This window comes from Rhinolophus hipposideros (assembly GCF_964194185.1).
Source record: "Rhinolophus hipposideros genome assembly, chromosome: 18".
Taxonomy (NCBI): domain Eukaryota; kingdom Metazoa; phylum Chordata; class Mammalia; order Chiroptera; family Rhinolophidae; genus Rhinolophus; species Rhinolophus hipposideros.
Window position 1 is genome coordinate 4,192,127 of NC_138064.1, and position 26,190 is coordinate 4,218,316.

Here is a 26,190-nt window from a genome sequence, read left to right on the forward strand (position 1 = left end):
CTTTTCCTTCTGGAAAATTCTCTCCATACGTGACTTTTGGGACTTCGGTGTCTTGCACTTGCCAGCCCGAGTGGCACGGTGCCTGGCAGGGCAGCTCCTCCAAAGGGATACCATGTGACCGCTCTAGTGAGGGCGGCTGACAACCGGTTAAGCGACATTTCCCTCCAACGGCCGTGTGCGTGGCCCCCGAGCAGTCTCTTGCACCCCGTGCCATCCCCGCCCCCCCCAACACGCCCCAACCGCCTCCTCAAACCTCCAGCTCCAGCCCCAGCCACGCAAAGCCGCAGCCCTGCAGCCGGACTGTCCCTGCCGGCACCGAGACGGGGTCGCCGCGAGGGGAAGGCACCTCGGAAACGGCTGGCTGCCTGTGCCCCCCAGGAGGCCTGCGTGGCGTGGCGGGGCCGCCCGGCGCGCACAGAGTTAACGGCGTCGGCGCAGCCGTTAGAGGGAAAAGTTGCGGCGCCGCGAGCCCGGCGGAGTCCCCCGCCCGCCCCCGGCCCACTCCCCACTTCGCGGAGGGAGGGCAGTGATCACGCGAGCCCGAGCGGCGGCTGACGTGGGGCGGGGCGCAGGCAGCGCGGCGGCGGACACACTCCCCGCGCGGCCGGCCCGGGGCTGCACGCCCAGGCCTCCGAGCCCCGCCGCCGGCTGCAGCCTCCGCCCCGCGCCCCGCGAGCAGCGGGATGGCCGCAGGGGCGCGCCCGGGGCTCTGAGCACCGCCTCCCGACGCTCGCACTCCTGTCTTTCCGGGCTTCGTGGCGGTCGGCTCTACTGATGTGACCCCCCCCTTTTTGGGAACGATGGGGATCTTTTTGGCGTCTGTCGGATTTGTTTTCTTCTCCGTCTTCTGTGTACAGCAAGGGCTTTCTTCTCAAGGTAAGTGTGCGCATTGGCAAACATACATTTGCTCGCGGGGTGCGTGTGTGCGTGTGTGTGTGTGTGTGTGTGTGTGTGTGGTGGTGGTGAGTGCGCAGGCAGATGTAGAGAGATTCCTAGCAAGTAACAGTGGCATGGTGTTCTGTGGGCATTTTTCTTTAAAGTTTATTAAATAGTAGGCATGCTAGATTTGAAAGCAAATCTAGTCGGTGCCTGACAGTGAGGCAGGTTCCTCAGTGAGCACAGACACAGGGGTGTGTGTGTGTGTGTGTGTGTGTGTGCCTTCTGTGTGCGTGCACAGGATAACCACTCATGCATACATAATCATCGCAAACAAACAGGGACTCTCCATTGCCAGTCCTCCCGTTTGATGGAGGCAGAGTGGGTTTAGAGTTTCCTTTTTCTGGGTCCCTGTGACTTCATTCGCACGGATGTTTATCAAAGGACAGACTCCCGGGAGGACCCATGGAAAGGTATTACGGCTTGCATTCCAAGCGGCAGCTGCTTGCTGGGTCCCGTAGTTCAGGACTCAGCAGGCTGCAGGGCCCATTTCAGCACCACGAACAGTGGTGGGGACCCCCCTCTCTGCTGCCAGAAGACTGCATCACTTCTGAAGCAGATATGCCAGCCTCCTCCTTCCAGCTAGAACAAATGAGTCTTTTTGTTAGATCAAAAGGTCTTCTTTACATCTCCCATTTCCTTTAAGTATAAATGCAGGGCCGTTTCAATGGCGATCATTTGGGATTTCATAAAATTGTAAAAAGGGGCGCTGATAGTGTCTCTCCTTAAAAAGTCAGGAAAACGTGCATCCGCCCTGAGCCAGTCCTGCAGCTCCCTGGGCCCTCCTCTCCATGAGTGCACTGTACCCTGCACCCACACACCCCCATCAGCTACAAATCTCTCCAAGACTACTTTTAGGGAATCATCGTCTCTTCCCAAAGTGTCCCTTAGACAAAACAAGAACAACCGTCCCAAGAATTCCATGTTAAAGAAATGCCTCTAGGAGAAAGGGAACATCTTATTTTTGCGAGTTTTGCATGACTCCATGAATCTCGCAAACTGTAATAGCAGGGTGGAAGCTGGTAATGAAAAGACAGAAAAAAACACACATCTCTAGTGACTTCAAAACAATCTGTAATCTGAACTAAGTGCAGGTATGTGATTCTTACGCGCTATGCTGTTTAGCAATTTACAATACAATGGCTTGACTGGGACAAGTATGGAGGAGAATTTGGAGAGAAATAGTCACAGCCTAGAAAGTGTGCAACTTGTTTCACTGCTGTAGCCTTTGAATCACGGTTGCTAGTAGTTGTTTTGCTGTCTCAGGAATGTGCATTTGGAGGGGTAATCATGATCCATTCTCTATCGTGTGAAACGTCTAGTTACCATAGATTGTTTAGAAACTCGGAGCCAAGAGGCTCCTCATATATCAACTTGACAGAATTGTCTAAAATGCACCTCACTGAATCCCTCAGCAGGATTTGGGGACTACTGCAATCTGACAAAATGTATTTGCTTCTAACTGAGCAGGCTGGCTAACCGGGGGAATTATTGGCAAGCTTGTTAACCTTTCCATTATCCGGACTTGATCGACAACAGAGTGATTTAGGCATGATACCGAAAATAAGACAGGAAAGAGGCAGAGGAAAGGGGGTTGGAGAGCCAGGCAAAGTGCAGGATGTCATAAAGGGGCTTTTGTTCTTGATTTTTTAAGTCCAAGTAAAACGTAGTGAGCAATCAAGGCAAGAGAACTGGCAAGAGTGGTGGGGATATTCTAAAAAAGATGCACATCTTCTATTTTACAGCAAAATTTACCGAGTTTCCGCGGAACGTAACCGCGACCGAGGGGCAGAATGTGGAAATGTCGTGTGCGTTCCAGAGCGGCTCGGCCTCGGTGTACCTGGAGATCCAGTGGTGGTTCTTGCGGGGGCCCGAGGACCTGGAGCCCGGGGCCGCGGTGGCTGGTGCACAGGTAGCAGAGTTGCGTCGCCCGCACGCCCCCTGCGTCTGCCCACTCCCTCCCTGGGTCCTCCAGGTGTCCAGCCAGGGGTCTGCGGCCCAACATGGTGCATGGGCGCCCCTTGGGCACCACCAGCTCTCCTGGTGGGCGTGACACCCAGGGATGCCAGGGTGTGAGCCAGAGTGTGTCCTGGGGGTGTCAAAGCAAGGAAGACGTCCTGTGGAGTCTTTCTGGTTAAAACCGGGATTACCCTCCCCTTTTAGTGCTGCTTGTCATGGAGATGTCCGTGATGGCACGACTGTGTGGGCACTTCCCAGGCACTCACTGGCTGTCCCCTGTCTGGACGGTGGGACGGGGGTGGGGAATTCTGTGGGTGTCTCCATCTCCCCCTCCCGCACATCTGTGGTTGGCAGAGAAGAAAGAGATTGCTAAGGGTGGAATGAGACAGAAGTGCGGAAGGGGCGACGGGGGAGGGGAAGAGAGGGAAGGAGAGAGGAGAGAGGGGTGGAAGAGAAAGGAAGTGAGAAGGTAGTGAAGGAGGGAACCGGAGGCCACTTGAGAATAGACGAAAGAAGAGGGTGGAGAGGAGAACGGAGTGGATGGGGGGAGGGAGGAGGAAAAGGGAAAAAGTGGGAAGAAGAGGGAGAAAGGAAGGGGCGGGGGGGGGGGGGTCCGAGCAGAGATTGAAGATAGTTCAGCAAAAGAGGCGGCGGACGAGTCCAGCAATCGGGGCGAGAAAAATAAAATCTGTCCATGAGACCCCGGGAAGAGGACGCAGTCCCGGCAAAGATGCAGAATCTCACCCCTGCAAACTTCCACGCACACGCGTGCCCGGCGCCACCCTCCCGGAGTCCCTACCTCCCCGCACAGCCTTAGGGGACAGGTCCGAGCGCGCGACCGAGCAGCGCCCCTGCGCGGTGGTGGCCTTGGCCTCGCCAGCCGGGCTGGGGAAGGGCTCCTCCCTCTCTCTGTTCTGAATCACCACACACACACACACACACACACACACACACACACACAGAAATGTTTCAGCAGCGAGGCCTGGGTGCTTGGTTGTCGCCGGGCACGCCCCGCACCTCCGCGCTGCGGGTCAGGGCTGGGACCATCCCGGTCCACAGTCTGAGCTGTCGCCTCCTTCTCCCGCAGGTGGAGCTCGTGCCCGACGGAGACCCGGACAACGACGGGACCAAGATCAGTGTGAGTATCAGAGGGACGGGCGACAGGGGGCGCGTGCCTTTGTCAGCTGCCAGGCAGGCCCAAGATGAAACATCAATGAATTTTACGTTTTTAAAAGCCTTTTAACTTATTGTCCCTGAAAAAGGCAGTTTCGCAAACGTAGGACGAGAATCACTGTCTCTTGCTTACCTCATTGGGTGCATAAAAATGGAAACCTATTTAGAGTTGGTACAATAAAATTATTGATTTTAATCACCTAAATATTTAAACGTTCCTAGAGAATGGTTTTGTTATCACAAGGAGTGTGCGACCCTTGTTTCTTGCTTTTTAAACAGTTACACAACTGTAATTGTAAGAGCTGCAAAGCTAATATCTATTCAAAATTATGGAAATAATTACCTTTTAATAGAAAGTAAAACACTAACAACAAAAATATTCCTAGGCAGAAAAATATTAAAGCATCCCACAGTGTTGAAGTTGTAAGGAAAACAACTCAATTTTCACTATTATTCATAATGCATGCCGTGTATTTCTAATGTCAATATTAAAAATCATATAAATATAAAGCCAGAAGCCAACATAAACATAAGAACATAACCAGAGTTTAACCTATTGAAAATATAGAGATGAATTTCTACTCTCCTGGTTACTGCTTTTCATAATTGTGTGTAAAATTAGAAAAATATATGAAAATCTTATTTTTTTACTGTACCTTAAATGAAGCCACAGAAAATCATTTTATATTAATAGAACTGATTAATTTGTTGATAAATAGTAATCAAGCTTCCATTATTAGAAACGAAATAGTTATCTAATAAGAAAGGAGGAGGTCTGCTAAGCATAATTATATATCACATATATAAGGAATCTAAAAATCCAATGACCCTACATTTAAAAGCATAATTTATTCTGAGCGTTTTACAATAGCATACAGTGGTGTAAGATTGGTATAAGTGGTATAAGATTAACTAAAAGTATAAAAATATATTGATAGAATCAAATTCTGTAATCCAACTGTATAATTTCAAAATGGGAGAAAATGTCAAACAAAAATAGTATCTAAACCAGAAACTCCAATTTACGTTGAGAAATTCACTGACTTCTTAGACTATTTCAATTCAATTCTTCTTACATCACAGAAACTATTGTTTTAGGACAGTTCTAGAAAAGCTTTATTGACAGAAGCAGTTGTTAACACTGCTTTTCTTAAATATTTCACTTGTCATACACACATAGATTGTTTATTGATGCGTCATCTTTGACTCTTCACCTGCCATACCTCCAAAGACCGGTAATGAAAACAGCCTCCAGCATCCTAACCTAGGGAAGCCATAAAATCAGATACATAATTCTGGATACAACTGCGAACAGAATTATCCATGCCAATAGTTCATAGAATCTAAGAAACTGGAGAGAGTTCTAGATACAAATTGAGATAGAAAGTAATTTCTTCCCAGTTTACCCAGTGTGTGAGTTTGAATATATGTCCTAGACCAGCAGTTGTTAACTTAATTCCCAGGCGAGCTTTTATAAAATACTAAGATGAGCTTCAGCCCCTAGAGATACAGACAGTGTGTCTGCATTAATCCAAGTGACAGCATTTTCTAACGGCTCCTCAGAAGAGTCTAATGTGCAGTCAGTGTTGAGAATCACCGAGCCAAATCCCCTCCACCTCAGTTTACTGTAAAACGGGATAATAATAACATAAGTACTCAGACTTGACTAGGAGACTAAACTGAATATATTTGAAACTATTAATTTCCATTGTTTTATAGTATTAGTATGTTTATATGTCACTTTTTACATGATTCATACTTATGATCATGGCTCAAATGTTGGAAACTATCTGTATATACAACTGTATATGTAAAAAAACAGATGAACATATCCCAAGTTTTCTGAATTATTTATGGCCATTTGAAATTATAATGGCTAGTAGCAGAATAATTTTCTATCACTTTCACTTCTTTTCTATTTTTCAAAATCATCAAATCCTTAAATCCTGGTTATCTTACAAAATCATTCAGTCAATCATGGACAATATATAATGTATATCAAATCTAGCCATTCTAATAAAAATGTCTATGGATACTTAATTACATATTATGTAGAATTTTATGTTATACATAATCATTTATATAATCTTGCTATTAATCTGGCATAACAATTATTAGAAAAAGTAAGAGATCCAATTTCAATTTTGAAAATCAAACCAGGGTTAATTTCAACTTCCAGGAGCATAAAGACCCTATTATGGCAGGTAGTGTGTATTCTGAGATATAAGACTTCAGGTGACATTAATCTGCACCCTGAGCCATGCCATCCCAGGACTATAGGTCAGAGTGACCCAAAAATTTGAGAAGAAAAACCTTTACTAGCCAAATATATTTGTCAGTACCTATAATAGTCATTCCACTTAAACTCATGGTTGGTCCCAACGACCAACAAAATATTTTTGTGATACCTCAGAGTTGTAGCCCAAAGTGAAGAAAAGAGACTGTGTGAACTCTAGACTTGACCTCAGTAGGTTCATACTTCATTCATTTGAGCTAAGCGGGCAGAGGCCCCTCCTGTGATTGGAACCTGGGGAAGGGGACCACAGGGCCAGTGGAATATGGTGCTGGCTGGATTGAAATGGTCATCCCGTGACTGGGGAAGCCAGTCTACTACTACACAAGGATACACAGTGCCGTCAGATTTGACTGTGGAGAACAAAAAGAGCTCTCTGACTTGAGACCCTTCCATTCTCCCACATAAGCAAACGAGGGACAAAGTACGGGAACACTATCAGTTGACGTAGCGCTTTATTTCCTTTACTTGCAATTTTTCAGACAGTGAAAGTGCAAGGCAATGACATCTCTCACAAGCTTCAGATTTCCAAAGTGAGGAAGAAGGACGAAGGCTTATACGAGTGCAGGGTGACCGACGCCAATTACGGAGAGCTTCAAGAACACAAGGCTCAGGCCTACCTGAAAGTCAACGCCAACGGCCATGCTCGGAGGATGCAGGCCTTCGAAGCCTCCCCTATGTGGCTGCAGGATGTGAAGCCTCGGAAGAATGTCTCCGCGGCGGTCCCCAGCAGCATCCACAGCTCTGCCAACCAGCGGATGCGCTCCACCTCCAGCCCTCAAGCGGTAGCCAAAATCCCCAAACAAAGTCCGCAATCAGGTATGGAAACCCATTTTGAGCCTTTCATTTTCCCACTCACAAACCCTCCCCCGGACGATCGATCAAGTAGAGTAGACAGGTTGATGTGTGACGGTTTTTAACATTGGAGACCCAGTTCAGTTGCAATGATGATGAGATGAGACCCGGAGAGCCTAGGGCTGGCCTTCACAGAGGATGTCACCTGCCCCATTAGTCGCTGGCAGTGCTTCCTGTCCAGGGGAAGTAAGAGCTGGACTTTTTTTTCCTTCTGTATTTACACATTATAAGAACAATAAACCATGTAATGCTGGTTGCATTATAAATGCATGTTCATTTTCTCGACAGATTTATGTATTGATAAGGACCCAGATTAAGAGACTTTCACTTAATCGAAATGTAAATGAAAGAGACACGCCACGTTTTCAGCAACCTATAGCCTTAAGCAGGACCGTCTTCTCCAAGGGCTTTTGATTTTGAAGGAGAAACTTCAGCTGCTTGTGATGAAAGTGATGATGATAATGGCAGGAAGTGAGGGGGGATGAAAGGCCATAAGTGGTGCCGAGATAAAGCAACTCCTGTAAATGTGCCTTCGATGCCAATTTAGAAGCTTAGTCACACATTTCTGAAGTCAGCTGTGCAAGTTAAAGCTCTTCTGAATAGCATTAATTTATGCAATCATTCAGCCAATGGAAACTCACAGGAGTTTCAACCTTGATGTGGGATAAAGACTTCTCAGACTGAGCAGTACCTCACACGACCCTGCAACTGTGCCGTATTTTGCTCAATCCCTTGATGTAATATTATAGGTTGAGGGGGGCGTAAAAATATTTATCGTTCTTCAAGTATTTCCCTTTACAGTTTACCACTGAAAAATTACTGGTGCTACTACTGGTAACAGAAAATTACATTGGTAACATTCAAGGTCTCTTTAGCCATTAGATTTTTTAAAAATCTGGTCATTTCATCAAAATAATTATATACATATATATGTATTCTCTATCCTAGCTTACATATATCTTTATATCTTTTCTTGTGAATAATACTTTTAAAATAATGTGTTCCACCGTAGGTTTCCTTCTTATTCTTCAAATGCTAATGGTTTTTAGAGAGCTTGACTGAAAGTCCCTGCGAGTTTGCCTTTCAGTGCAGCTATCCCAGAATGCCTTGGTCACATCAGACTGATGGCTAGATAACTTAACCTCACTAAAGCTCGATTTGTGTGGCTTTGTCTTATTTTCCTCTTTATTATCTCAGTTGTTCCCCCAAATTAAGAACAACACCATAGCTAGAATATATATATATATATATATATATACATATATATATATATATATATATATATATATATATATATATATACATATTTGTAAAGGTCAGACAATTAAGTTCGCAAACTTTCCACTGTGCGCTTACACGGTGGAAAGTTCGCAAACTTAACTGTCCAAACGTGTATGTCTACATACATACATAAAATGCCAAATATATATATATATATGTATATATATATACGTACACATTTTAAGAAAGGAAAAAACTATATTAAAAGTACACTGATGGTAACCACTTTGAGCACCTCTTGTCATTGCAGAAGTCACACGTGACTTGTGTACATCTTTTGTTATTGGTATACAGTGAGCATTACAATTTTAATAGTTTTTTCCTTTTTTAAAATGTGTATATGGTTTTTTGCCACCCTCTGTATTTACTTGTATATCTGCAAGTACATCCATAGCACACATATATATATGCACCTAGTCATTATAATTTGTGCAGACATTATCTGATCAAGATTCAATTGCCCCCATCCTTTACGTGCGATCAAAAGAAGAAGCTAGACACTATATGCAAAATTACACACTAGCTTCAACGGACAGTTACAATCTAATTAGAGAGAATTCCAAATCATGGAAGTGAAATTATTAGCCTGCATAGAATATGCCAGGCTAGATATCAGAAATCCATGCTGTGGAATAAAATCAAATAGATTACCTATTTCAATGAAGAATTCTAAGCATAGAATAAAATGTTCTATCTACTAAATTAATTACTTTTGATTCAAGAATGTACTCTCTAAAAATACCTATTTTATTTTAGCGTCTCTTTCTTAGTATTGTGATTGGAGGTAATTGGTAAACTCTAGATACAGTCTAACAATTTTCCGATAAAAATCCCTGCTCATTTTCCAGCCCTCTACCAACCTCACTCACTGCTTTTTCTAGAGTAAGAGTGAAAGGAGAGAAGGAATGCTGACTCATGGAAGTCTATATTCATTAAAAGCCATGTTCACTAACCATTATCTGCGTATAGCAAAGATTAATCTGAAATATATCAAAAATTTTTTATTTTTTTCTACCAGTAAATACTAGAAAACCGTTTATATACATTTAACAACGTTTTCTAACTTCTAATTCAGAAGCTGGAATGGCCCAACCACTCACGTGTAAGTTTCTATGCTTGCACAATTATTGTATAAAATACAATATCTGGGATGGATATTTATATATCATATTCACTGTAATACCACATCCTGATTTATCATTTTGCTTTATATTTTTTCAGGTTATATTCAAATAAAGCTGATTTCAATACCCATGCTTTATATATTCACTCATTTATTCATTCTCCATCCATTCACATTTCTAATTCTGATTTCTTTCTGGAGAGCCAGACTAGGGTTCACTATTGCCCTCCAGTGTTTCTCCACATATGTGTCTTATGAGCAGTGGAGCAGAGTAGAGATGGCTGCACGTTTGTTGACACTCCACCTATTAGATGTAGCACCTCTTCCCCTAGCCCCGCTACCTGGCTGGCCTGTTACCACTCTGACAATAAGACGTGAAAAAGTAATGCTATGCAAGTCATGCTATGCCCATCCAGACCTAGCTCTTCAGGAGACTGGCAGCTTCTGTTGTGGTCTCTTGGAAGCCAGCCACCGTTTAAGAAGTGCAATTACCTTGAGATCACCTTACTGAGTGAAGCCCAAGCCCACCAGCTTTTAACTACAGCCCCAGCTGAAGCGTGAGAGGTCCCAAGCTAGCACTGCCCAGCTGAGGCAGCCGACACACAGACTCGTGAGAGATGATAATAAATGATTGTTTTAAGGCACTAGGCTTTAGGGTGGTTTGTTTCACAGCACCCCTAAATTCAAATATTCAAGACTGAATTTATCATCTTAGCTTTTTCACCAAAAAACCAATGTTCTTCCTCTGGTATTCCCAAATTCTTTTAATAACAAACACTATCACAATCCCAAGGTGTAGAAACCTTGAAAATGTTCTTAGCGCCTGTTCTTCAGTCAGTTGCCACAATGAGTTAATTAGTTATTCCAGTCCTACTAAGCATCTCTTCAAAATATCCTTGATCAACTGCATCTTTTCTGTTCCCCCAACACGAGTTTCGTTCCAACAGCACCTAATGACATGCGTGTCTCAATTCCAGTACAAGGAAGGGTTCAAAACAGAGCAAGTATTAAATAATGATATTTCCAAAGCACCTTCCCTAATTTTCATGGTCTAATTTCCAGTCCTGTTTCCCCTGAGTACCTAATCCTCACACACACCTTCCTAAGTGGCATTTCCTGAATGTTTTTAGATGTTTTATCACCTGCATGATGACTTTGCCCAGCTGTTTTCTTTGCATGGGTCTTTCCCTATGGCTGAGTTCCCATTCAAATGACAATTATTTTGTAAAACTTTCCCTTATTGTCTTAGTCAGGTTGGTCGGTCCCTCATTCAGATCTCCACAGCAATTTGTTATACTTACTTCGAATCTCTAAGCCATGTATTGTAGCCATTTATTCCTGGGGCTTTCCTCCTTTCAGTGCTGGCAGTACTCAGGCCAGTCTCAGGCAGTACAGGATAGTTGGTCATCCTAACAAGAACTTCTTGGCTCCAAATATTACAACTTGCATTCCGCTAAGTGCCCATGACAAGTGGAGTTTGTGGTTGGGGAAGACAAGGAAAAGAGAGGGGAACAGTATATCTTTGTTTTTATCTTCTTTTTCTTATAATTATATTTGCATACACAGTATTGCCACTATTTCGAAACTGATCAAGACTCCTAAGCAGTGTTTCTCAAAGTGTGTAGTGCAGACGGCCCATGCCAGACTCACCAGGGAGCTGGTGAAAAAGTCATGTTCCAGGATTTCACACAGCACCTGTAGAATCAAAAATCTGAGTCTAGAGCCAGAAATAGGCATTTTTATGTGCAATAAATTATGAGAATCATTAACTCTAAAAAGTTCTTGTGGGTGAGGAAAAAATGCTTTTATCATTTACTATGAGGTATGTGTGTGTGTCTACAAGACACTTGTAGAGACTGGTCTCTTGCTATTATTCTCTTCCCAGTACTGGGATGGACCTTTGGGAAGCTGTTCTGTCTGCTCCTGTGATCAGCAGCTGGCACTTGTACGAAATCTGGCTGTGGTTAAGGTGTAGTGATGTTTTTACGTGGAGCCTCTAGTCGCTCAACAGGAATACTGATTCTCTGAACTCGGAAATATGGTGATTTGTTTCCACCGTGATGTGAGCCTGAGCACTGAGAGGCAGCTGCCACTCCAGCTGCTGGAAGCCAAGGGCGCCCCAAAGCACCTCTTCTGCTGACAAACACAGCAGCTTTCCAAACATGACCAGATTTAGCAGGAACGATCTTAAAACAGAAGTCCAAGCTGCTGAGGAGGGAGATGGGGCACAGAGAGTCTTGCAGGAGATTGTTTTCCTGACTTAAAATGCGAGGAAGTTGTGCGCTGCATCCAGGTAGAGGGCCAGTCGTGTCATTCAGACCTTAATGTTGATTTTGGTTTAAATGACCAACTTGGCTGCATACACTGGGTAAATTAATTTGATCATTGTAATTCTATGTAGAGCAATTGCTGTGTAAAGCAAGTATCTGTGAATAAGGGGAAAATTAGATGTGAGGCAGTGCTTTGGATAATACAGGCCAAGGAGTCTGCTAGAGATGTTAGAACCGGAATTACTCGAATATAGATTAATGGTGTACACTGGCTACATTCTCCCACACACTATGTTTAACTTAACTTCCTGAAATTCAGTAACCGGCTGAGTCTACAAACTGAGGCCCAGCTGTAGGCTAAAAGGGCTTTCAATGCGTCCGTGACCACACTGAGTTTCCCTCATAACCAGAAGCTCTGTAATTGAGGAGACATGACGCAGAATTTGCTGATGTCCTAAGTGTTTGTCTCTAATGATTTCGTGAAGCTGCCAGCGGCTAGATGACCAAAGGGTAGAGAAGTTGTCAGAAAGACTTCACTCTGTTGATCAAGGTAACACAGGTCCTAAAAGAAAGGTAAGGGCTTCTTTCTGCCAAGGAACACCGAAGCCTGACTGAGGTGCGCTCATCTCAGCTGCAAAGAGCAGAAAGAAACGGGAAGGAGGCCCCTCTGGCCGGCCATTCACCAGCAGAGGCGGTAGGCACAGCGGTTAGGGAGGAAGACCGGTCACATGTCATCCCCATCACTCATGGCTGAGTATATCTCCAGGTCCTCATCTGGAGGATTAAATGAAATTACATACAGAGACAGCCTGGCACTGCCCCAGCCTCCGTAACTGATAACTGTTTGCTGGGTTTACATGACCAGTATTGTATGTGCTACATATTACCACCAGCAGCAGGGAAATGCCCTTCATGCCTGGCTCTCCTGTGGCAAATATTTTCCTTGTTGGGTGTGTGTAGGTGACGAGTTGAAGAAGGAAGACTGGGTCTTCACTCCTGGCTTGTGTTTCATCGTTCATAATTTCAGAACTTTCTCCCGTCACAATACCATGAATTGATGAGAAGTTTTTCCCTATGTAACTATGGCACATTAGCCACCAGCTGTCTTGCCCAAGGTCATAACTAGATCCTTACTGTAAAACATAATGAAATCCAAATGATTTTTAAGAATTTCAGCTGTGTGACCTGAATAAACAATATGAATTTGGAAGTCGCAGTTATACAAACTGGCTGCTATCTTAATTAAATTCAAGCTCTCGTCAAAAGACCCTCAGAATGTTTTAAATCATAAAATAAACATAGACCCATCTAAAGACATAAACAAGTGAAAATATTGTTGAAAGCTTCACAAAGAGAGACAAATAAAGAACACTTAAACCCTATAATAGGCAATCTGGGCAATCTGTGGTAGTACAATGATTCAGATTTGATTCTGAGATGCACTCTCCAAGCTTGGTTGTTGAGTGACCTGTATACAAAATCTCCCTGGAGCTCCAAGTTCTTATTGATAAAACTGAGGTAGAAACATGTATGTCCCAAGGGTCGCTTTCAACATTAAGTGACATAAGAGTACACCTGGCACATGAGCAAGCTCAGCAATTGTTGGTTCTCTTCCTCTTTAACTATCAGATGTTAAAGTATATACTTAAATAACTGTGATTTAAGAGGTTAATTAAGGAACATAAATATAAATACAGATGAAAGAAGACTGAAAAGTTCCAAAATTATGTAAAATAATATAACATCTGATGAATTAAAAACATATAATTAAGGGTCTATTTAATTAATAAATGACAAAAGGAAACATATCATCACAATTTATGATATATATCCAAATGAGCTCCAATTAATTAAAGAGCTAAATAGAAAAGGAACATCAGATATAGGAAGATTAGTATAAAATCAGAGGCCTGAGGCTTTGAAGATTTACAATTATAAGAAATGCAAATGAAATAACATTTTACTATATAAAATTTAAAACGTGTTTTATCAAATGTAACCGAAAGGTGATGCAACTGACAAGGACATATTTGTGTCTAATACTTAAAAGAGAAGGAAAAAGTATCAATTTTACTGTGCTATGATTATGTAATACACTCTAAATGACTTAGAGATAGGAAAAGTGACTATCGATAAAGACAAGATAAAGATATAAATTGAAATCAATTCTCTACATACAGCAATACCCAAATAGAAAATATTAGGGCATAATATATAATCATCAATAGCAATAACAGAAACGTATAAAATATCTGTGTGATTTTTTTTTCCAAAGACAGCAAGTAAGCAGTATAAATACGGAAAGCATTAGAACACTTTGTTAAGAGTTTACGTGTGAATAAATGCGGAAACATGCTATGGTTTTGGAGGGACAATCTAAGTATTTTAAATACGTCAGGTTTTTCCAAAGTATTTATAGACTTGATTCAGTCTCAGTCAAAACCCTAGTCGTGTTAAAAAAATTGGACGCATATAACCTTGGCAAAGATTTTTAAAATTAACACATCTCCCCAAGGTTACAGTGACTCAGGCATTCTGCCATATTATGACTTGCACAGTGAACTGATACTGCTCTTCTGGAGGAAAATTTGGTGGGAAAGTCAGTCACAGAGCTTTGGATTGTGTGGCCCATATGTTCCTGAAGTGATTCTCCTGGAGGAAATTCCAAGGAGAGGGGTAAGTCAGGCAGGTCCAGACCATGCATCCCAGAGCATGGGTCTGGACCTGCCTGACACAGAAGTAGGTTGGTCTTCCCATAACTGGAAATACTCTAATGACCAAGAGAAGGAAAGTTACCCAATGAATGTGTTAAAACCATAAAATGAATAGTTAGCTGCTTCTAGAATCATGTTTTCAAAGAATGATTAATGAAATTAGAAAAGACTCAATATAAAATTTAATGTGAAAAAATATAGGATGTAAACCTTTCAAAGTGAAAAAATACAGACTACAAAACTTTAAATCAATCTGAGATATGTGCATTCAAAATGACAAGAAGAAATACATGAAAATGTACATCAGGAGTCAATGTAAATTTGGTTTCTAATTATTTGATTATTTTGTTTGTATTGATAACATCTGTACAATAATAATTTATAACTTTTGTTATAAGAAAATAAAAAAGAACATCATTAGAAAGTTCCTAAATTTAAAAATAGGCAATGACAGATAGCTCAAGAGAGAGAAAACAAACTAACAAATAAAATACACTCAATAAATAAACAAAGAAAGGCAAAGTAAAATAGTGGTATTGTGTGATTGTGGAGTTCATGACAAATTTAAGAAATATATACCATTTGTACATGCATGTATGTATATATATGTGCATGGACATGTGTGTGCATGCATACATTAAAAGTATTGTAAAAGTGGTGTATTTAGAAATTGCAAGTAGCATTGAAATTAAGAACATTATATCTTAGGATCTGAGTGGGGAATCTCACCCTCAAATTATTCTTTCTGTTTTTCTAAACATAATGGGAGTGCTTGATAAATTTACACTGACTCAATAAATCAAGCATACATAAAGTCCATAAATAAAATATTATGCAATCATTTGTCCTCTCAATAGTATGACTCATTCGGTCCCCAATTCAGAGGGAGATCAAAGAGATGAGCAATGGTGTGTCAAGGAAAATCAATACACTGGAATATTTATAAATTATAATTATGTTTTATTTAATATGACTGCTTCAAAAAAGTCTGAGAGAGCATTTCCTCATGAATTCAGAATCCTCTATGCATAAAACAGATCCAATATATATGGTTACACTCAGCGCTTGATTTAAATCACATTGTAGAAGTTAGGAGTTAGAATTCCTTATTCCATGAAGCCCACCACTATGGAGCTATTGAAAAAATTAAAAAAGGAAATTAACTTAAGCTAATTTATCATCTTCACAGAGGCAAGAATTTTAATGAAGATTAAATAACACAGTCAGAGACCCCAAATTTCAAAACATAAAGAAAGGTCTGAAGCACTGTGCAGTGAGGTGGTTCTTTCATGGGACTGATTTTTTTGTTTTATTTGCATGTCTTATGTTGTACATACGTCCTTAGCAGTATCTTCCTCAGCCATTTAGAAGGTATTTTGTTTTTAATTTTTCTGATTAAACAAATATATTTGCTATGAAGGAAATTTTCTCACTTCTCCTAGCATTGTAAAGAGTTCATTTGAAAAATGCCACAGTTAGGGAGCAAGCAGTAGAATCACAACTAAATAGAAAAATATATGTAATTTGGAACATAAAAAGTCACTCTATTTCCACCGATCCTAAAATATAAAGCTTTTGAAGATATGAATTGTGTCTTGATACTTTTGGTGGTGTTGAGGTATATAGCACTGTGCTTAGCCTGGAATTAGAATTGAATAAATGTTTCTGAATTGAATAGATGTTTGGCTTATGTATAGGGCAAAACATTGATGAGGATAATATCACTGCTAAGTAGATACATGAATTTTTAGGAAATTTGGTCAATCTTTAAGAAAACAATCCCAGACCCCTTATGTGTCAAAGGAGAGAGAGGACTGGATAATAGCCTTTGAACCATTCATTTATTTTTAATTGTATTTTATGAAAAATTCTATCTTGGAACTACGATGAACCATCCTTGGCAACTGTGTACTTTTATCATTTTATTTTCATGCCTTGATAAGTAGGATATGGATAAAAGAAAAAAAAGAACTCTTGCTTCAACTATCTCTGTTAATTGTGTAATTCTGATGGCTAAGAAAATTTCTGTTCTGAAGATAATTTATAAAACATTCTAATTCAGATAATTTAAAAATAGCTAGATTAAGAAAAAGGGTAAAATCATTGGTTCAAAGTTGGAAAACGTGGGTAATATCTTAAGACATTTTCCTTATGTTAAAACAAGTGTGTTTTCTGGAGCTATATAATTGATGTTTTTCTATATCCTATGGCATTAGGTCCTCAAATAACTTTTTCTCAAAAACAAACATTGCCAAAGAAGTAAAATTATGTTTTGGAATTAGGCAAATTACTGTATTTATATAGTATCGTAATAGCTCTATCTTTTCCAATTTATATAAGAAGATATATGAAAACTGGTTTCTTTCCTTTTCTTTCCTTCCCTTCTATTTCTTTACTCTAAGTCCCTTGGTTGCCATTCCTCCTAATAATACAAGATGGATCTCCATCTTGGATGAGGAATTTTCCTCAGACGATGTTGGAGATAGGGGTCTGTGACAACATGCAGAAAGTGTAGGTAGGAAGAGATCTTTGTCCCACTAATCAGTGATGATGATGGCTCAGACATGAAATCCACCTTTCCCACCTCTTCACTCAGCAGTCAGTAATTCTAGCTGCCGTGCACTCTGTATCGGCTTCTCCCTTCAGGGCAGACTACCCTAGCCTCCCCTGGGACAAGTGCTCTGTGGTCGTGGTCCCAGCATCAAAGCCACCCCGAGTTGGTCTCAGCTGTCCTGACAATTTCCTCCAGGCCACTGCCCAAGTTGAATGTACTTATTTAAGACCTTGGACAAATGTTGCATTTTTCACACATTGTTATAAGTGCAACAAAACCACACATGTATGCAATCCCTAATATGGAATTTGTGAGCATTCCGACAGGGCAAGGATTAATATCTACTTTCGCATGATGCACAAAGAGTTGGCTGATTAATAGTGAAAACTACATGCAGGAGGCATATTTAAGCTCCATGAGGAAACGGTTTCAAGCACTTTAGCAGCATTTATTTACATACCTGAAAATGTAGTGCTAATAATAAATTATTCTTATGTATGCATTAAAGCAGTCGTAATAAGCAGTGTTAAAACAGCATCCTTTGAAAACATTTTATTTATTTTTCCACTAATTTATATTGTCCTCCTTATCATTTGTCAAAACCACTCATATTTCCATATATTTCTAATAGGCAGAATTGAGAAAGTATAGTTTTCAGGTATACAGAATTGCCAGATGAAATGATGAGACAAATTCGTTTGTAGAGTCAAACAGAACTGGCTTTGAACTTCACCTGCACCACCTACTAGCTGAGGAAACTTGAACATGTGGCATGCCCCCCCCAGCAAAGTTCCTCAATCAGCAAAACGATCATAGTAACCACACGGGTCATGGTCACAGGTAAAGAAATAATAAGTGCTCAAGAAGTATTAGCTGCTATCGTCTTCATCATCACCACCACCATCATCCTTTGTGCACCCAGGTCACGTCTTACAAAACGGACTATTTTAAGACGCTCTCTAACTTTAGCAGGTGAGAGGCAGAGTCACTGTTATGTGTCCATTTTTCAGTTACTGTAGAAGGAGGAAACCCTGAACGCCTATAGGCATTCCTTGTAAGCAAGAGAGCCTGGAACATTCTGGGGTGAATGGGGTATCACCACGCACCTCGTCATTTAGACCTTGTGTATGTGAGTGACTACACTCTGCCCTCAGCTACAAGAGGCCTTGTAACTAGATAGAGGTGTGTATCTGCTGACAGGGAAAGCAGGAAAGGAAATTTAAACAGTGGCTGCCCCATGCCAGGGCTCAGTAACTAGGCGATTTATGTATTGCATCAAAAGGTAGCACTTTTTTTAAAAAATAGGGGATTTCTGGAAGAAATTGGCACTGGTTTCATAAGAATTCTAATAAAAAATATATTCTTTTCAAAAAATTATAGGATAAAATCATCCTATTATTTGACTTGCCCCCTTCAACAGTGACTTAGTATGTGCAAACCTGAATAAAAATTGCATTAAAAGCTAGCTCAGATTTTCTTGCAAGCTATTTTCATTTCTTAAAGCTGGCATCTGTAATAAAAGAGAAGTATGTCAAAGGCTGGTCTGTTCCTGGAGCTGTATGGACACTCCGTTCTTTATAAGCTGAGGCTCTGCACAGACCAAAAAAAAGAAAAAGAAAGAAAATCATTGTATTGTTACTTCTTTTATTATTGGAAAGTTTACATTTTTAGGTTTGTCCACATTTTAAGCATCACTAATCTTCACTTTTACAAAATAAAGTTTCTGGATCAGACCATGGAACCTCAGTGGGATAGAAACTATTTCCTTTTTTTTTTTTCTTGCTCATTTTGATTCCACTAGATACTCAAAGGAGAGAGAGAGAGAGAGAGAGAGAGAGAGAGAGAGAGAGAGAGAGAGAGAGAGAGGCAGAGAGAGAGAGAGAGAGGGAGAGGGAGAGAGAAAGAGGGAGAGGGAGAGAGAGGGAGAGAGGGAGAGGGAGACACCTATGGACAATTGTACGTAGGTCTACACACAGATGCACTGACTCATGACTGCTCCCATACCTAAAGCAACTACAAGTTGTGCTCGCATAGGAAAGTAATCCATCAGAGATTCAAGGCCCAGAGAAAGCGGATGTTTGAAGAGCTGGTAAAATTTAGATGTGAGGAGTTGTCTAGATTGCATCTCAATACTCAGCTTACTTCTTTGAACGAAATACTCGTATCCTCTTCTCATGATCTTTCCTGGTAGACGAGGGCTCTGGTTGTCTTTCTCTTCCTGTCACTAACTAATTAATGGTGGCACTTTGAACAACCAGTTTAACCTTTCTTGGTTCCAGGCTATCAAATTTAAATAAAGAGAAGCTTCTAGAAAGAAGACATGTAAGAATAATGCCAGAGCCACCTCTCACTGAAATATTTAAATGAATTTGGAGGAACCTCTAAGATCTAAAAGTCTATAATATGAAAAGTTCCAAATATTATTCTATCATAAGATATTTGGTATATTATTTGGAATAAAACAAACTTTACTTATTATTAATGTTTAAGAAAACTAAGAGGCTGATGATGTTTTCATATTTACTATTTATTAGCTCAGCGTTGGGGAAAAGAAGTTGTATAACAAATAATTTTTTTCTCGATAGCATGTTATAGCCAGTGCATTTTCTCTGAAAAGATCAGTGTACATTTAAATAATGGCTTCCCATCCTAATTTAACAGATGTGCAGACGATCGGGCCAGCTTGCTTGCCTCAGGGAGTTTCAGAGAGGAGCTTATTTGTACTCTAGTTGATCTGACTGCATTGCTCTTTCTTCATTTCTGTACATTTGCTTTGCTGCCCATGACCCATGGAACCTAGGGGGTGTTGTTCCATGTCTCTGTGTTACCTTTTCCTGACCTGTAAGTTCACTAGACAGGGTTGTGGAGAGGAAGAGCTGAGACAACGACACAGAGTGTCTGCTGCATCTTCCCTGACACACTGCACATGCCCAATGCAGTTTAGTCGTTTTGGAGACTGACATTAGCAAGAAGAGGGGTGTAGCCTCCTTAAAGATGCTCACGGTCCTCCAGTCTTATGGTTGGAGACACCGGGAAAGAGACGTGGTGGTACAGATGGAATAGTCTTAAAAGGACAGTGCCAAAGGGGAGCTGAGTTCTTTCACCTGGCAGACAAATGAGTGGGGCAAGGCCCACCTTCTAGTCTGGGAAGTTGTGCTGAGTTCCATGAGGAGGGAAGGTGGGGGCCCTGGCTGTCCAGCAGCCCCTCCTATGATGGTGCTGGATCTGCCTGCCATCCCTACCTGATTGCCCAAGATGCCACCATCTCAACAACGCTGCTGTGATTGTTTTGTTTGTTTTAAAAGAAATAGATGGAATTTTCTGTTCTGCTCTGAGTTGAGCATTATAGTGAAGATAAAATACTTGGGGACCTGTTTCATAGTTCTCCTCGGCCGCACGCTCACTTGTCACAGACACTCCCCTGAGACTCATTTGCTTGCCCACATCTCAGTGAAAGCCATGGGACTGGTTATTGCATGAGGCATAAAAAGGGCTGAAAATTGGGAACCAACTTCCTATACTCCTTGGACGTGTAAGACTTCCTAGATCTTTCCATTTGCTAGATGGAGAAAATACCTCCCATGCTTTACAAAGGCAGGGGGGATTATACTTGAGAGAGCACTCTGTTCTGCTCTGAGTTGAGCATTATAGTGAAGATAAAATACTTGAGGAAAATCGTTAAGCAGAAAAACAAATGAAAGCCATCATTATTAAAGAGCAGTCGAAGGACATCCTGAAATGGCTTCTGAGAGGAACCCTCTAGGCTCTGCGGGCTCCCCCCTCCTCTAGGCACACTGTCTGTACATGTCCCATCTGTACGGAACTTACACAGTAATAGCGTCATTTCCTTCTTCACTGGCTATTTTGTGCTGGGGGCAAATGTTTGAAACCTCTCAAGGCATTGTTTTTGACATTGAGAGTAATAAAAAATAATGGCTGAAATTTCACCCCTCACCTTTAAAGAGCTTATAGTATAACCAGTTAGATAAGACATAAATATAATGAATTACAGGTCAATGTAAGCCACGCTAAGGCCAAAGGCAAAGGAGAGGCCGTATCATCACACTGCTGAAGTGCTGAGGAAAGAGCTCACAAGTGGCTGGTGGGAGCAGGCATGCAGAACAGCAGGTTACTGGAGGTCAAATGCATGGTCATACTAGGGGGGTGACGGGCTATGCTGCTTGGCTGGGGCATCAAGCAAAGGAAACCACATAAAGCAAAGTAGGTGATCCTATTCCCAAACAGTGTCTGACATACTAATATGGAAAAAAACATGAATGCACGAATAGTTCTCCTTTAGGAACACATGGAAGAAATACACATCTTATTTGGAATCTTTGGAGTAAGTGACAGCAGAGAAAATTAGAACTCAGGGCTCCTGACCGCAATCCTGGCTTCCTCATTCACAAAATGTTTCTACCTGTAACAATGAGAATGGAGCAGGATGAGTGGCCGGAGTTAGCTGTTTAAAAAAAAAAAAATTTAACTTTCGATAGAATAGACCATAGCCTGTATGATAAACAATGTTTATATTCAGAATAGTGAATGATGTTATATGTTATATTCAGAATAGTGTACCTCTGAATGAAAATGACTGATGGTTACTTGTTAAAATTACATGGACAAATTATAACATTATAGACACTCAGATTTCACTGTTTAAGTCTTGGGGATTAGAAAGATGAAGGAGTACACATCTCTTCATTCAAGGTATAAATAAAACATAGAAAGAAGAGACAACCTATTAGTGATTTGCTTTGGAATTCACTGTGCAAGAAAGAAAAACTTCATAGTTGGCCTGGCAAATAAATTTCATGTAATTAAAAATAGGCTAGAAAATGCATGTGCCTAGAGTGAACAAATGACTTGGAAAAAACAAAGTACTATGTTACATGGCCTATCAGACGGCCATGCAAAGTTTCAGTAGCCTTAAAGTACTCTATACTGTGTATCATTAGGTTTCTCTCCAATTATACCAATCATGTAAAGTTTGTTTTAACTTGCACACGCTGGACATAGTATGGTGGGAAACGTTGGGTCAAAATGAGTAGCCATTCCCTTTATATCTCATAGGAATGATGGGCTCAGGCGTTTTCCATGAAGAGTACATTACTTAAGAAAGGGGAAGATTTACAAGAGAGTTGCAGAGCATTTGAGCCAATTTACAATGCCCATGCTGAAAAGGAAACCATTATTTCAAAAATACTTTTTTAGAAGAATGAATCACTTTACTTAGCTTTATTGCTTTAGCATTTTTAAACTTTTTTTCAATAGCGGACATACTTTGTGTCAAGTGCCACTGGCTAATTAAGGAGCCATGTAATCAATCATTCCTTTTTTCCGTCCGTTTTCAAAAAAATGAATCTCTGTCAAAGTATCTCTCTTCAAAAGATAAGAAGAACACACACTTAATTGGGGGAAGCTGAGGCGTGTGGTTCTACATAGATTGTATATATTTTCCTTTGATGATCATTATACTTCGAGCCGCGCGTGGACTGTGCAGTCACTTTTGCATTTTTGAGCCTTAGCATCCAGCTTGAGAGAAGGAACCCTCTCCAGAGACCCACTCCCAACTTCTAGGTCTTCAGTCATTAGGTGTCTCTGAAGAGATATGGTGTTAAATACATGGCTCATCTACCAAACAAAGGTGAATCATGACTGAAAATCAGCAGTGTGAGGCTATCCCTAAACATGTAGTCTACCATGCCTTTTTGATAGCAAGCGCTTTTGCCTCAATTGTTATAATTGTCAGTGTGGACCTGAACGTGATTTAGCTGAAATATTCAGAGGATTCAATGTCTCTACCCTTACCGCCTTCAACCCCAGTCAACCTTTCTGTAAAAAAAAAAAAAAAAAAGGAAAAAAGAAATGCTTTGAGCCTGATTACATTCTTGTTTTCTTACTAATACAGGTACTGAACACATCATTTGTAACTAGAAATTTACTAGATAAAATATGTGAAGAAAAATTGCAAACATACAATTGAATCCTTTCCCTTAAGTAGTCTTAAAGCCCTTTAAAAATTCCCAATTCTTGATAACACTAATTTATACTCAGATTTCAAGGACGAAAATTGAGAAAAACCTTCCTCTGAAAGAAAATGCCCAAATGCACCCATCCCGGAATACACCCCCCCCCCCACCCCGCCTTTGGGAAGCCTGCCACCCTCGGTATGGGTTCCATCTCTGTGGTTTTGTGCTTATGCAGCAGTAATGCAGGGGGTGTGTTTTTAGGGACCCACCTAGGAACACCCCATGACTATAGAAAATGACCCTCAGAGAATTAACTTGAGGGCCAGTGTTCTGGATTCGTTTCTCTCAGTGTTCCCAAATGTGGAATGGCATTGTTTGAAAACAGACAAAACAAGCAAGACCAACTTCCCAGGACTGAAATACTTTGTATGTGTTGTTATTTGCAGTGCATGCCAAGACATTCATGAGCACCACAGCCAAGATGGCGAGCTAATTAAATATATATGTGTATGTGTTTAAAACAGCCTAATAAGGAGCATTGGAAATCTTCAAGATGAGCGAATATCTTATAACTTCTTCCGCAGGTGCGAGGATAGCTACAAGCCATGGACTTTCTGTCCTGCTTCTTGTTTGTGGCTTTGTGAAGGGTGCTTTGCTTTAATCTAAAGTGCTGACTTTTTTCCAATATCACTTTCTCTTCTTAAAGCAAAGAGCAAATCGCCTGTAAAATCTACGGAGCGGACAGCAAACTTGACCCTAAACTCCAAGCACCACTCTGCACCCACTGTACTCTAGTTACCTACCCAACGAGCGCCTGCTTCCGGAAGCATAAACGAAGAGGCTGTCACACGCTTTGTTCATAACATTTTCTTGGGCAAATCACTGGTCTTTCCTTTCAAGAGAATTAGTGTGAAGTGCTAGGACATTTTCTAACAGCAAGACCTATTGTTTTCCTTTTCTTTCGGCTACTTAAAGCACCATCTCACTGACTGCTCAGGGGTTGGCCTGACCGTCATGGGGATAGTAAATATTTACTACAGATACCGGATACCGTCGATTTCCTACTAAAAGTCCCATTATCTGCAGGAAGCAAACAGAACTCGAAAGACTATGGAACAGAAACTGTCATCAAAGGAAGCCCCGGTTTGGGGGCGAGAACAAGATTATCAACACTGCGAGGCAACGAGGAGAACATTATTTTAAATAAGAAATGAAAGGAAGAATTTTTTTAATTTTCCTTTTTGGTTTTTTTTTGCTTGGATTTTTCTTCTTTTTCTTGATTCTAGCTCTTATTCAATGGTGGCAAATGCTGATTATGGCCAATCCCTGTCAATCCTGGGAGGTTTATATACATACATTTTGAATGTTCTATATTTCAATGTATTTTAATTCATTTTGCAATTCCTGTATATGCAAATGAAAAATTCTGTAAATTGCTTATAGTATGTGTGATATAACTTCAAAGTAGGTAGACTATGATCCTCATGCAAGCTGGTTTTTTTATCATTATATATATAAATATATACATATGAATATCTATTTGTTGGTCCACCAATCTTTTTTTGACAAAACATTTGTTTCCAACTTATGATTCACATATTGTGTGAAATTTGTAATGCATCGTTTCACTTCCACAGGTATGACAGCTGCAGATGGTCTCGTTGGCCTCTGCTTCCTTCTGGAAAATGCATAATCAAAATTGTATCCGTCTCTGATAAATGAATTAATTTTGTTGTGTGTATGCTGTGTTGGAATTTGCTATATTCCTTTATATATGGTGTTTATTGAGGTTTGAGGGTCTCTTGACTCTAAAGAACAGTCTCTGGTTTTGACAGTTACCCCCATGTTATAATCATTATTTTGTCAAAAAGCGATGTTGCTCCTAGAAAACTTGCCTTGGAGGTGAATGTGGGGAAGATGAAATGGTGACCAGGATTCCCTAAATCCATGAAAGAACACTTCTTGCTGTGGCTAAAAGTATGCTTCCTATGACCTTTATGAATTTCTGTAGCTTTGTCATTCTGGTATTTGCTCCTAATTATATTTTAATGTCTCCTAATTAAAAATTCAAATTTGGTTGTTGGCTAAATATAGTATGCAAAAGATGACTGAAAATCTCTGATTGAAGAGGATAATGTGTTCAGTTTTCACTAGTTAAGTAAATTATAATTTTAAACATTCAATTCTTATTTTTGGCAGTATGATAATTCAGACTATTTTATGTAGAACCTGTTTTCTACTCTGGCAAAGAATGCCAGACAGAACTTTTCAGGTGGTCCATATACTCTATGGAATAGATACGGGTTGAGATAGAAATGACCTAAGTTTCCCTTCCAGAGAGATTCTTCCATTTTCTTTCATAACAAAACCAGAAGATCATCTCTGTAGGACCATCAGCTCCCAGCCTAAGGTCCTAAACTGAAGCTTGAAGGCAATGAATACCTCTGCTTTTCAAAGGTAAATGCGTTGATTTGCTGTAATTCAGTTATAAGCAGTGTGCATATTTTCATAATATTCTTGATGTTAGCTTGAGAATTAATGTTTCATGCTAAACCTTTTATTGACATTTTTCTTGTTCATTTGGTTTATTATTTCAGTCTAATGAGAACAATAAATAAAGGATTTGATTGCACTATTTTATTAACCTAGAAATTTTCTTTCAACGTTTAGTACTTAAAATGCATAAAATAATGGTAAGATAAGTATTGTTGATTCTATCTAACTGGGCTTTAAAGATCACTTACACTCAAGCATAAATTAGCATACCTATTCAAATTCAGTCAGGCTGGGAAAATCCACCATGTAATTTACTTTTACCCAAAGTTCAGGTTGTGAGGTTGGTCGGTTCTAAAGCAAGACAGACGTGTCTCTGTGTCAGTGATGTTTCCCATGCTCACTCGTCATGAAGGACTTATGCTAGCTTGGGGAGAACTCTCATTAGACTCACTGTGTCAGTGTTCAAAACAATGCAGACTTCTTTGCCAGTGCGCTACCAAGAGTCTGGCTCATGGGCCTCTTTGAGAAAACACATGGCATACTCTTTCTCCAGACTCAAAAGTC

General features: G+C 40.6%; 1 protein-coding gene across 5 annotated transcripts; it reads left to right on the forward strand.

Moving 5' to 3' along the window:
• The first annotated feature begins 563 nt into the window (after positions 1 to 563).
• VSTM2A (V-set and transmembrane domain containing 2A) lies at positions 564 to 25,767 on the forward strand. 5 transcript variants are annotated; one of them, XM_081079684.1, is made up of 5 exons: positions 564 to 876; positions 2,682 to 2,848; positions 3,983 to 4,033; positions 6,844 to 7,180; positions 23,715 to 25,767. In XM_081079684.1, the coding sequence occupies exons 1-5, from the start codon at positions 801 to 803 to the stop codon at positions 23,789 to 23,791; spliced, it is 708 nt and encodes a 235-aa protein (XP_080935810.1). In that variant the 5' UTR covers positions 564 to 800; the 3' UTR covers positions 23,792 to 25,767. The 5 variants fall into 5 exon arrangements, with proteins under 5 accessions (XP_080935810.1, XP_080935811.1, XP_080935809.1 ...); XM_081079685.1 differs by having other exon boundaries at positions 575 to 876; positions 23,577 to 25,767; XM_081079683.1 differs by having other exon boundaries at positions 575 to 876; positions 23,837 to 25,767.
• Positions 25,768 to 26,190: the final 423 nt, after the last annotated feature.

Excerpts from the sequence above, each read along its gene's own strand:
- VSTM2A (XM_081079682.1), top strand. The coding sequence starts at position 801 with ATGGGGATCTTTTTGGCGTCTGTCGGATTTGTTTTCTTCTCCGTCTTC. Across the intron at positions 877-2,681 it reads GCAAGGGCTTTCTTCTCAAG|CAAAATTTACCGAGTTTCCG; the intron begins GTAAGTGTGCGC and ends TCTATTTTACAG. Across the intron at positions 4,034-6,843 it reads ACGACGGGACCAAGATCAGT|ACAGTGAAAGTGCAAGGCAA; the intron begins GTGAGTATCAGA and ends GCAATTTTTCAG.